At 38.2% G+C, this 13096-nt stretch overlaps 1 protein-coding gene across 1 annotated transcript in view; it reads left to right on the top strand.

Moving 5' to 3' along the window:
• The window catches only part of cul3b (cullin 3b), a 61481-nt gene that overhangs the window by 10466 nt on the left and 37919 nt on the right, over window positions 1-13096 (top strand). The window contains exon 4 of the mRNA XM_067450037.1: window positions 9171-9331. Within this exon, the coding sequence (XP_067306138.1) occupies window positions 9171-9331 (161 nt within the window). The remainder of the gene's footprint in view (window positions 1-9170; window positions 9332-13096) is intronic.

Raw genomic sequence — 13096 nt, 5'->3', positions numbered from 1 at the left:
GCAGGTATTTTTTTAAATGTTGTACATGTACACAATAAGTGTTAATTACAATGTTAGTACATAGTAGTTAAGGCCACCTAATATAAAGTTGGTCCGAAAGTTTATTATATTTTCTGGCTATTTACTTTACTTTTTATGATCATAACCATAACCATACTTTTACCCAAACTGAATAATTAAAACAAGTTTAAATGGGTAAATCTTCTACAGATATTTTTTATTCTTTTATTCTTCTTTTCTGACATACTCCAGTTATTGTTCAAATACACTACACGCGCTTCTTGTGTGCATTTTAAGCACTTTTTGTGTGAAATCATATTTATTTAGTCCCTTAAAAGTGTGCTTTCACTTTAATTAAGTGTCAGCAGTCAGCAGCGCAGCAAAAATAGGCTTCTCTGTTGCTCATGCGACCCTTCTGCTTGATGCTCACGTGCTGCTCCCGGTGTGCACTCATTGATTAACATGGGGTCCGGAAAAAATATGCGCTGCTCATGCACCACTCACGCTTGCGGTGGGAAATGGCTGTTAAAGTCTTTATGAGATCAAAATCAATCTTATTAACTTTGGGGATTTAAAATTTTTAAACATTTAAAATTAATACATATTTTTTTAAATATATAAATTAATATGTTTCTTCGTTTTTTTTAATTAACTATATTGATTTTTTTTCTGTGATTCATCTTAATTAATTGCCATTAAAAACACTATATATTCCGGCGATTCCGACAAATACACGGATAATGCGCCCCGGCATTTGTTCCCGGGCCGCTAGATTTGGTCCATTCACACTGCCAGCAAAATACCGTAATATGTGCGCTTTCACACACAACCCATAACGGTCCCGGATCGAGTTGACACGTGACATCCGGATGTGACGTATAACGACGAGCGATCTCAGCTTTCAGCGCGGATAGTAAGGAGCTCCGTGGTCTCGACTTGTGTCCAGTTTGCGCACATTTCTGCTTGTTTAATTTTTTTTTATTTCTTTTGTATACGAACACTCTCTGCGTTTAAAACATCGACTAGCTCTTCTGGCACTGCAGGGTTGTATTATTGAAAAAACAAGCTCTAGGAGTCGCACGATAACTACGTACACGTTGCGGCATTAGTTTTGGCTTTTTTTTTCACACAGCGCTCGTCCCGGGTCGAATCCCGCAATGTTACTAGGTCCCCGACCCGGGTTCAATTCGGTAATCAATCCCGGGACGTGGTTGCTTTCACACAGAAGGCGACCCGGCAATGTTCCGGGAATATTGCGGGTCCGACGTGCAGTGTGAAAGGGGCTTATGACTCTTGTCCATCATCGTGTGCACACTGATAAGGACATCTGCAAGTTTTAAACCGTCTCGACTGTGCTGTACACTTCCCTGCCAGCTGATGAAAGGGGTTTGGATCAATGTTTAATTTTGTTTAAACTTGTTAAACAAGTTTTGACTGTGCTGAGTGTGTTATGTTCTATGTACTTCACGACGTAACGTTACTATAGTTCTGTCAAAGCGCATCACAAAGGTAAGCTCCTCGTTGTTATTTTTTTGTTGGCGGATTATCGTACAGTATCAATGAATGAAGCATTTTGGCAGTGGTGTGTGCATTAACGTGTTTGAAATGCCTGATAACATTTTTTTTTTTTTTTTTTTTTTTTAAATGCTAGTGAATTGCTAATTCACTTTAATATATTTGCCCTGTTTTGATCCATTTTCCTGGGATTTTTGTTTGTTTGTCATCAGCATTGTTTTTTAAGGATAAAAATGGTACTCCTCAACCTTGATTGTTAAGGAAATACAATTCTATCACATTATTTTGGCAGTTAAAGTTTTGGACGTTTTTTTCTTTTCTTGGAGTGGGCGGGTTTGGGTGAGGTTTCTGGGCTGGAAATCGTCGACCCAATCAGGCAACACTGGCCGTAACTGAATTCTGCCAAGCATAGTAAACTGTCTTTGTATATTTTCTATTTTATATACATTTCCTAGTATTTAATTAAACATTATTTCCTTTAAAGAAAATTATTTCAGAAATGTCTTGTACCCTGTCAAGGACATACAGTGAGGAAAATAAGTATATTATCCATGCTATTTTGCAAGTTCTCCCACTTGGAAATCATGAAGGGGTCCGCCGCCCCCCTTCCACTCACGTCACTTTTTTAAAATCCTCTACAGCACGTAACATGAGTCCCGCAAACGCGACGCCGGGGAGCTTGTTTGTAATCGACAAACAAATGGCTTCTTAGTTTCGAAATGGTTTGGGTACCAGGTGATCGCGTTGAAAATAAAGACATTTGTCTAGCGTAAGAAGCTCATTTGAAATATTGCCGCGGCTCATTTAAGAAAAAGACCGCTCCGAAAAGATGCTGCTTTAGTTCGAGGTAGTGCTAACAATAACAGGGTTTTTCCTGGGTCAGAAATGGTCTTCGGTGGTGGCTCTCTAGCTGACCAGACATGGTCATCCACATACACGCGGACACACACACACACACACACACACACACACAGTAAAAGTATATATGCGTGATATGTGAGCCCAATACAGACAATAAATGTAAAATAAATGCAAATAATCTTTTGTTTTTTTTTTCCATTATGTATGATGTCTTGATGTGTTTCTTTTGTTCCCCGTTTTTAACCAGTTTGTATGTTACTGATGAATTATTTTGGCAACAATCATTAAAAAAGAGCATTCAAAATGTAATAACAAATAGTCTCATTCTCTACCATATCTACAATTTAATAACATTATCAGCCAGCTATCAATAACTTGCGTTGCTCTGGTTTCACTTTATTCCAGTCCACTAATTTTTTTGTGGTAATTTACTACACATTATCAATATAAATACCCAAAATAAACACAGGAAAATACTGTGGATTATTTAGACTAATTCTTACTAACCCCTCTTGTTTAATGGGGTAAGCACACTTGCATTCTCATTTCAGAGTTGTTTTGAGTAAATGATTAAACTGATTCGTGAGTTCAGTATTGGACAGATCAGTTCAGTAAAATGAATCGGTTCAAATGAGTCATTAGTTCGTGAATTGGACAATAGCGGATGTGTATGTGTGAATCCAGACTTATAAAACAACGCAAAAGATTTATCACAGAAACCACTTTATAAGGATATTTTTCCGTGTATTTCAAAAAGTATGGTTTATGGCCGCTGCGTGTGCAAAACGTCTGTCCGAAGAGTTGCGTTTATTGAGCGCAATTCACACCCAACAGCAATTCAAGGGGAAAAAATTGCAAACGCGCCACGTGGAACATGGAGTCAGTCTTCCGACCTTTTACTTTTGTGTAAGTTCAGCTGATTTTGATTGATATGCGCGAGTGAGAAAGCGCTCAGACGGTGATCGTTTTGAAGACAGAGGTACTGCACAGCTCTCTGATCGTTCTCTGTCACTCAGTTAACGTGCGCCCTTGTCACGCGCATTAGTCATCCATCCACATCAATATATAAATCACAATAACTCATCAAATAAGGCTTTGGCGGGACAAAAATTTGTTTTGGCGGCCGCCAAAAAAAAAAAATGTAGGAAAAACCCAGCAATAATAAATAAAGATGAAGATCAACACCTTATGTGTTACCACTGAAATGTAGATGTAATATATTTCCTAATGTAAGCCCATCTTATGCGTAATGACACTTCATACTGTCGTCTGCCCTGGCTCTAACCTCGAGTGTTTAGCCCATTTACTTTTTGCAAACCTTGTGAACGCACAAACCCAAATGGTGTGACCTCGCACCAAATGTTTCTATTGGTTTATTAAGTACAAACAGATGAGTTATGAAAAATTGAGTGTCAGGGATTTGTTCAATTCACACAGAAAAATTTTGGAATGATATGGCTAACTTTAGGAGCGTTTAGTCCACTGTCTATAATAGCCTAATTTAGAGATCACTTTTTTTTTTTAAACCGACAACTTTGATTGATTAACGTTGATACGGTCAACCATCGGTCAAACGTTCATCGGTTAACATCCCTAGTTGGTAATACACTAGAACGTGGCATGGTTTGAAATCATGCATGGCACAGAATGTTCCGCTGCTTAAACCAGCACATGTCCAGGCCCGTCTCAAGTTTGCCAATGACAATTTGGATGATGCAGAGGAGTCATGGGAGAAAGTCATGTGGTCAGATGAGACCAAAATAGAACTTTTTGGTGCTAATTCCACTAAATGTGTTTGGAGGAAGAAGAATGATGAGTACCATCCCAAGAACACCATCCCTGTGAAGCATGAGGGTGGTAGCATCATGCTTTGGAGGTGATTTTCTGCACATGGGATAGGGCGACTGCACTGTATTAAGGAGAGGATGACCAGGGCCATGTATTGTGAGATTTTGGGGAACTACCTCCTTCCCTCAGTTAGAACATTGGATATGGGTCGAGGCTGGGTCTTCCAACATGACAATGACCCGAAGCACAGCCAGGATAACCAAGGAGTGGCTCTGTAAGAAGCATATCAAGGTTCTGGCGTGGCCTAGCCAGTCTCCAGACCTAAACCCAATAGAGAATCTTTGGAGGGAACTCAAACTCTGTGTTTCTCAGCGACAGGCCAGAAACCTGTCTGATCTACAGTCCCTGACAAAAGTCTTGTCGCTTGTGTACAAATTGACCTAAAGTGCCGCTGAAATATATTTCTAATCAAGATTTTTTTTTACAAGAAATGGCTCATTTTAATCCCACCAGCTTTTGTGATAATGTTTCAGTGAAAAACTAAACTTTCAAAAAGTATTCTAATATTCACAGCTAGGGCTGGGCGATATGGCCAAAATTTCATATCCCGATATAGCTCATTTAATATCCCGATAACGATATACATAACGATATGGCAATTTTTCTGTTAATTCAGTTTATGAATAGTGATACAAAATTGTAATGTGGAAATGCAGTTTGAAATTATATACAAAACAAATAAAGGTAGTATGGACTACATTTTTATTTTATTTAGAACCTTTTTGTGAGTTAAAAAAAGTGATCTCTAAATTAGGCTATTATACAGTGGACTAAATGCTACAATTAGCCATCTCATTCCAAAATCTTTTTGTGTGAAGTGAACATATCCCTCACACTCAATATTTCATAACTCGCCTGTTTGTACTTAATAAACCAATAAAAACATTTGGCGCGCGCTCACAAGGTTTGCAAAAAGTAAACAGGCTAAAACACTCGAGGTTAGAGTCAGGGCAGACGACAGTATGAAGCGTGCATTTCGCTTAAGATGGGCTTACATTTGGAAATATATTACATCTTTATTTTCAACGCGATCACCTTGTACCCAAACCATTTCGAAACCAAGGAGCCATTTGTCCTCAGATTACAAACAAGCACCTCGGCGGCGCGTTTGCGGGACTCATGTTTCGCGCTGTGGGGGATTTTAAAAAAGTGATGTGAGTGGAAGGGAGGCGGCAGCGCTAGGAAGTGGTGTGTGTGTGTGTGAGAGAGAGAGAGCGGGGCTGTTATTTCAAATAGCGAAGCATATTTTAAACTAATCGGTTAACCGGTTTCAACCGGCTAATGAGGCTCGGTGGTCAGTCAAGAAAATGTTTTCGCCATCCCTACACCTGCCATTAAAATATTTCAATATAAGGCTATATGGTGTGCCACGCGTAAAAGCCCGTTGCAGCGTCTGTGTCTGAAGTTTGTTTTGAGCGCTTATGCCACCACTCTGACATAATTACTCTGAGAATTACCCTGGTCTGAACCGCGTCTACTACCGTCTTCCTCCATGTTTGTTTATGTATTGCAGCGTGCATGCCGTGGCGTGGCGTGAGGTGCATCTTGACGTAAAATTCTGCCGTAAATGCCTTATCGTAGTGTAAGCGATAGAGCCTTATATAAAACGATAGACATTTTCTATCGTCCAGACGATATATTTCGTCATATCGCCCAGCCCTATTCACAGCTTGGTAAAGCCCATTGAGTCAATTTTTGCTAAGACATAAGTGTTGTCACCTTGTCATATGAGCTTCACCTGTGGCTAATAATGGATCAATTAGGTCTCAAGTGTGTATAAACAGAACCCCAGTACACTAGACCTTCACATCAACTGCAACTAGACCTCTGCAAACATGCCTAAGATTCACCCAGAGACTAAAGTTTTGATTATCAAGAGGCTGAAGACCAGATCCACTGCTGATGTGGCAGACACCTTCAATGTGTCTCAGCGTCAAGTACAGAGGATAAAAAAAAGATTTGAAGAGACTGGAGACGTTTTTGACAAGCCCAGGTCAGGCAGACCGCGCAAGACAACTGCTCGAGAGGACCGTTTGTTGGCTCGAAATTCCAAGGCTAGCCCATTTTCCACTGCAGCAGAGCTCCACGAGACCTGGTCGACTGAAGTCCCTGTGTCAACCAGAACAGTTTGTCGGATTCTGTCTCGAAATGGCCTCCATGGTCGAATCAGTGCCCAGAAGCCAGCACTAAACAAAAGACAATTGAAAAATTGTGTGGCATTTGCCAAGGCCCACAGCCTGCTAAAAGGATGGACGCTGGAAATGTGGCAGAAGGTGGATTTTTCAGATCAATCTTTTGTTGAATTACACCACAGTCGCCGCAAATATTGCAGGAGACCTACTGGAGCCAGAATGGATCCGAGATTCACCCAGAAAACAGTGAAGTTTGGTGGCGGAAAAATCATGGTCTGGGGTTACATCCAGTATGGGGGTGTGCGAGAGATCTGCAGGGTGGAAGGCAACATCAATAGTCTAAAATACCAAGAAATCTTAGCTACCTCTTATATTCCAACCATAAAAGAGGCCAAATACTGCAGCAGGACGGTGCTCCATCGCATACTTCCATCTCCACATCAAAGTTCCTCAAGGCGAAGAAGATCAAGATTCTCCAGGATTGGCCAGCCCAGTCACCAGATATGAACATCATTGAGCATATGTGGGGTAGGATGAAAGAGGACGCATGGAAGACGAAACCAAAGAATATTGATGAACTCTGGGAGGCATGCAAGACTGCTTTCTTAGCTATTCCTGATGACTTCATCAATAAATTGTATGAATCCTTGCTAAACCGCATGGATGCAGTCCTTCAAGCTCATGAAAGTCATACAAGATATTAAAATTGGATCTCACAGCACCACAACTTAATTTGCTGACATATTTTTGTATTTGCAGTAAATTTGTTCAATTTCTGTATAGGCGACAAAACTTTTGTCTTGCCAAAATTTGACCTTTCTGTCTTGATTAAATGATAAATATTTTTTCTGTAAAAATTATTTATTTCAGTGCATTAAACATCATTTGGGAGGGTTTTAGCTTGTCATATGAGCTATTTCTAACACCAATTAATTAATTAAAAGTCAGGTTAATATCAGGTATTTCTAGAAAATAGATAAGCGACAAGACTTTTGTCAGGGACTGTAGAGAAGGTCTGTGTGGGGGAGTGGGCCAAAATTCCTCCTGCAGTGTGTGCAAAGTAACCTGGTGAACAACTACAGGAAACGTTTGATCTCTGTAATTGCAAAGAAAGGCTACTGCACCAAATATTAACATTGATTTTCTCAGGTGTTCAAATACATATTTGCAGCTGTATCATACAAATAAATAGTGAAAAAAAATCATACATTGTGATTTCTGGATTTTTTTTTTTTAGATTATGTCTCTCACAATGGACATGCACCTATGATTACAACCCCTCCATGATTTCCAAGAACTTTCAGAATAGCAGGGTGTTCAAATACTTATTTTCCTCACAGTAGCTAACCAACAAAACTTGATATGAAAAGCATTCTAAATTTTACATTTGTTTGCACCATATTGTATGGATAAAGATATTTTGATGAGCATGACTAATCGTTAATCAAATTCATTAGCGATTATTTGCATTATCGTTATTAAAGGAGACAAAAACGAAAAAAAAAGAAGAAAAAAAACGGATTGGTGCTTGCAACACGGAGCTGTTGCAGTTAATGCCCAGAGCCCACACTCAGCTTAAAGGGCAGATATGGGGGCATAAACGTAAAGGGTGTCTTTGTGCCTCTTAACAAACACAAAGTGCAATTAAAATCTCTGTCCAACATGAACAGACATGACAACGAGATGCGTTTAGCCACTTAGCCATGGTTTAAATTCACCTAAATTGTGTTTGGAAGGAGCCAGTTGGGAGGAGCGTCCTATTAGTCCTATTCTCCCATTGCATTACTATACATTATATTTAACATTATGTATAGTAGCTTAATGTAGTAATGTCACTGAAACCTCTGTTAACTTTTTTTTTCTCCTGCAGTACTCGCGCTTTACGGAAGCTCTCCCGGTGCTCGCTATATTCCGCCTCTCCAGCTATTAATTCATGCATCAATATAAACACATCAATGCAATCAGTCACAATTCAGATCACAAGAAAGCATGTCAAAAGGACTATTTCCAAACTAAAATGGTTAATTCTGCATTTGCTCACTCTAATTCTTATTCGCTCATCACGCGATCATTTGAACGTCCGTGTTTACTACAGTTTGGCGTTGTTGTAAATCTGTTCATCATGTAAAGCCATCGTGTCTCTTCAGAAGATTTGGATTAATCACTTTATTGATTATTTTGAATTATGATTGAATGCCTTTATGACATTTTTTGGATCTTTTAAGTTTAAGAGGAATGGACTTTAAATGTAGGTACAGAAATCTTTCTCTGGTTTCTTGAAATATATCTTAATTTGTGTTTTGAAGTTAAATGAAAATCTTACTTGAGGGTGAGTACATGATAGAATTAACATTTTTGAGTAAATTATAAACCTTATAAATACAGTAAACGGAGCATTTTAAAACTAAATATATTGCAAATCATATCATAATTTTTTTATATTGCAATATCTTGATATACAGTGTATCGTTACATCCCTAGCATTTTTTTTTACATACAGAATTGCAGAATATCTCTTTATATCTTTGTTCCAGTTGTAGCAGTAAAACAGTGAGTTTTGGCATTTTGTACAACTGAACACAAAAAAGAACGTAGTCAGAGCCTGTAATCAATTGATTAATCAAATAAAATGTTAATTTCTTTTCAACTTTAGGTCTTTTTTTGCTGCCTTTCAAGCACTGGAATTTCTTTCAGGAAATTAAATTATATTTTGTACATTGTTTCCAACCAATTTGACTGTTGCTTGGAGAATAGTTTTTTCTCCTTTATTAGCTTCATCCCTCTCTCTCTGTCTCCCTTTCTGTCTTTGTATAGGACCGGGTGTATGTTCAGCAGAATAATGTAGAGAACGTCTATAATCTAGGTCTCATCATCTTCAGAGACCAGGTGGTTCGTTACGGTTGCATTCGGGACCATCTAAGGCAGACCTTACTAGACATGATTGCCCGTGAAAGAAAAGGAGAGGTGGTGGACAGGTGGGTGTCTTCTTGTTTTGGCCCACACATAATGTGTGGTAGCATAGCAGATGTACAGTGCAGAATTATTAGGCATGTTGATTTTTGGATCATATTTTATTTCCAGGCACATTTTACTAATTCCAAACAACATTAATAATGTTTTTTCTTCACCACCTGTTTTTGTTTGACCCTGTTGACCCAATGAACATTTCACTGTCCAATGGTCATACCTTAACTGCAATGTCTAGTATTGCAATAGTATTGCATCCTTCTCATCGGCATTTAATATTTTTTTAGTTAAATCTCCTTTTTTTGCAAATTTTATCTGTAAAAGAAAATCTGCCTAATAATTCTGCACACCTGTATATAAGGCGTTTGTTTCATTTCTAGCCTTCATGAACAATTATATATAACGTATTATTGATTAAATACAAAATGAATACTAGTTAGCTTAATGTGGTTTTGAATTGGTCAAATTTGGCCATTTTTGTTGGCACAATTTATTTTTATTGATCAAACCCTACATCTGCTAAGTTTTTTTGCCAAGTACATTTTTTAATTCCTAATACAAGCCTCATATGTACTATTTTTGTGCACACAAAACATTAATGCATCTGGCTGGGAATGTCTGAGGAATGAACTTATCGTAGAAGTACTGATAAATTCAACATAAAAATAGGTAATTTGTCAGAATTTTATATTGAAATATTATATATTGAAGATGAAAAAAGAAATTCCACAATTACCATATTGTTCTGAATGTAAGATGGTTTTCTTCTTGGAAATGTAGCAGAAAAAGTGGAGTAGTCTTATATTGGCGGTCTAGACCTTTGCATGTCAGTAATACACCCACAACAATAGGGAGCGCCAAATATGTTTAAAATGAGTGTGCGCCCCAGGACTGATAAACACTGCAGAGTCATCAACTCCCATTAAGCAGCCAAGAAATACAGCATGTCAGACTGTAATGTTAGAAGATGCTAATTGTCAAAGAAAAGAGAGAAAAAAGACCTTATTGCAGTCCTAAAAGCGGACGCTTTATTAATGTGTCATTGGATATTTCTTTCAACCGATTCATTCAAATCTGAATCATTCCGTAACATTTAATTTAATTTAATTTAATTAAATTAAATTGAATTGAATTGAATTTAATTCAATTTAATTTAATTTAATTTAATTTAATTTAATTTAATTTAATTTAATTTAATTTAATTTAATTTAATTTAATTTAATTTAATTAATGCACACAAAGCAAAAATTCAAAAATTCTCTTTCACTTGCCCCTTCAAAAAATTCACTTGTCCCAGACAACCGGACAAGAGTTAATGTCGAGCCCTCGACTAAATGATTTGAATAGTTAATGATAACAAAAAGTCTTTAGGTCGACGCAGACAGCAGAGTAGACTGGACATACATGACTGTGACATGCTTCATGTTATTACGCACAATAAGCAAAGTTCTCACGTCCACAGGAAGTTATGAAATATAGTTTTTTCTTTTTTCTACAATCTTTTACCGATCTTTCTTTATATATTTGGACAATGTTTCCTTCAGTTTAATGTAATCTTTCTCATTTTCCTTTCTCTGTTCTATGCCACAGAATGCTTTGAGTGTTTTATAATAGACTTGTGAAAGACCTGTGTTTTGGAGGAGTTTGCGGAAGTTTTTTTATGCATTTACGTACATGCTGCCATTAGATACCCCAAGCACATACCTCAACACTCGCTCCGACAGAGGAAGAGTTTGGACACATTTATAAATTTTTTTACTAATTTTGAATGTACCTGTTTAGTAATTCTGAATGTACGCATATAGTAGCTCTATGCAGTAATGCCTAGGTGCCTCATATTATAGTGGTCTTTTGGCATCTTCATGTGGTCCTGATTGCATTTACGTTTACATTTACAGGTCCTTCTCAAAAAAATAGCATATTGTGATAAAGTTTATTATTTTCCATAATGTAATGATAAAAATTAAACTTTCATATATTTTAGATTCATTGCACACTGAAATATTTCCGGTCTTTTATTGTTTTAATATTTTTGCATACAGCTCATGAAAACTCCAAAAATCCAACCAATAATTTGCTATTCTAAACAAAGGCGTAGTTTGATGATGCAAAGTGTGAGCGCAGTATCTTGAGACATGTGGTCTTCACCTCACAGCCGGTGGAAAATAGGACTCTGGCAGAAATCATGTTCATGGATGTGATTATTATTAACGTTACTGTAGTGTAAAGCAGAGCAGGATCGAGTGTTGTGGAGCTGAGCACGGCTGCTGGAGTGATTGTTACACAAACACACGGCTCGCGAGTACCAGGACTTTTATTATGACGGGACGGGACACAGTCCCGCGCGCACACTTCCGCTTTTTCCGGTCATGATTATAAGGTAAAGCAGCTCTGTTTATCATATTAGATACATTTAAGTGTGTTTAAAATTATGTTATGACATTACTCTGTGCATTCGCTCGGCGCTGATGTGACATGTTCACACTGCTAAGAGAAAAGCACTTCTGCAGAATAAAACCGAGGGTAATGCAGATATGATGCGATTGACAGGCGACTCGCTCAAACGCTATGCTGAAACGTCCCAGTCCTTAAAATAGCAATTTTCTCACAATTTACAAATAGTTGGAAACTTGGGATATTGTAAGTACTCAACTGAACAAAAAATATAACACTGGCCTAGTGGTTTTTGGATATTTTACTGCAAAAATACTGCAGACCACATACTGTGCATGCACAACGTCTGGATCCTTGTGAAAAAATGCATTGCCGCTTTAAAGCTGCACTTGGCTACTTTTGTTCTCGGGGTCCCCCTACAGTTTGGAAAAAATAATGTCCTCAACTACTGTCGTAAGATCTGTCATCCTACTGCAGGGGACGCCATCGCGCGTTCATTTGTTGACATGACAACCCTGATAGCCCTGAACTAGTGATGCGTGGGTCGTCTTATAACCCGCGGACCCCGTATGTCTATTTAATGGTCGCGGGTGCGCGGCGGGTTGAAAAAATATATACAGTGGTGCGGTGCGGGCCAAATAACTTCATAAAAGCGTCCCGCGGGTTGGTGCAGCACTAACAGTTCCCCTGAACACTGCAAGAGGAGTTCAGAGTTCTTCTGGCGTCGCGTGTGAAATGTCTTCATCCCAGGTAACGTTATGGTCTGTGGCATATGTTTCAGCATGTCATATGAATATAATTTCATGGGTTTTATTTTTTTCAAACGCCAAATAATCACGATGCTTACGTTTATAAGCCAGCGTCATTATAGTAGTCTATTGGTTACCGTTTTACAGAATCTATATGATACTTCAGTTCAATGTTTGAGTGGTAGGTAATCACCGTAACAAGCAGGACAGCATCGGTCGGGCACGCCTCCTTCAGCCCACGCTAGGCTTGGGCGGTAATACGGTAAAATGGTATACCGCGGGATCTAAAAATAGCAACGGTATCAGTTTCAATACCGTCAAACCGTCAAAAAAAAAAAACAGATCAACTTACATATTGCTGATCAACAATTAATTATTAAATATTTAATAAGTTGAACTAATTAAACTATTTACATATTAAATACTATTTATTTATTAAATGCCTAAATATGTGTATGCGTTGTTGTGACAGCGTGGATGAGAGAGAGAGAGAGAGAGAGAGAGAGAGAGAGAGAGAGAGAGAGAGAGAGGGGAAAAGACGGCGAGTCGGGCACTGAGTTATTCGGTCTCGAAAAAGAACACAACTTCTGCAGTTTGGAAGTATTTTGGGTTTTGACGGTAAATACAGAC

The sequence above is a fragment of the Pseudorasbora parva genome, chromosome 8, assembly GCF_024679245.1.
Source record: "Pseudorasbora parva isolate DD20220531a chromosome 8, ASM2467924v1, whole genome shotgun sequence".
NCBI lineage: Eukaryota > Metazoa > Chordata > Actinopteri > Cypriniformes > Gobionidae > Pseudorasbora > Pseudorasbora parva.
This window is presented reverse-complemented; position numbering and strand designations above follow the sequence as displayed.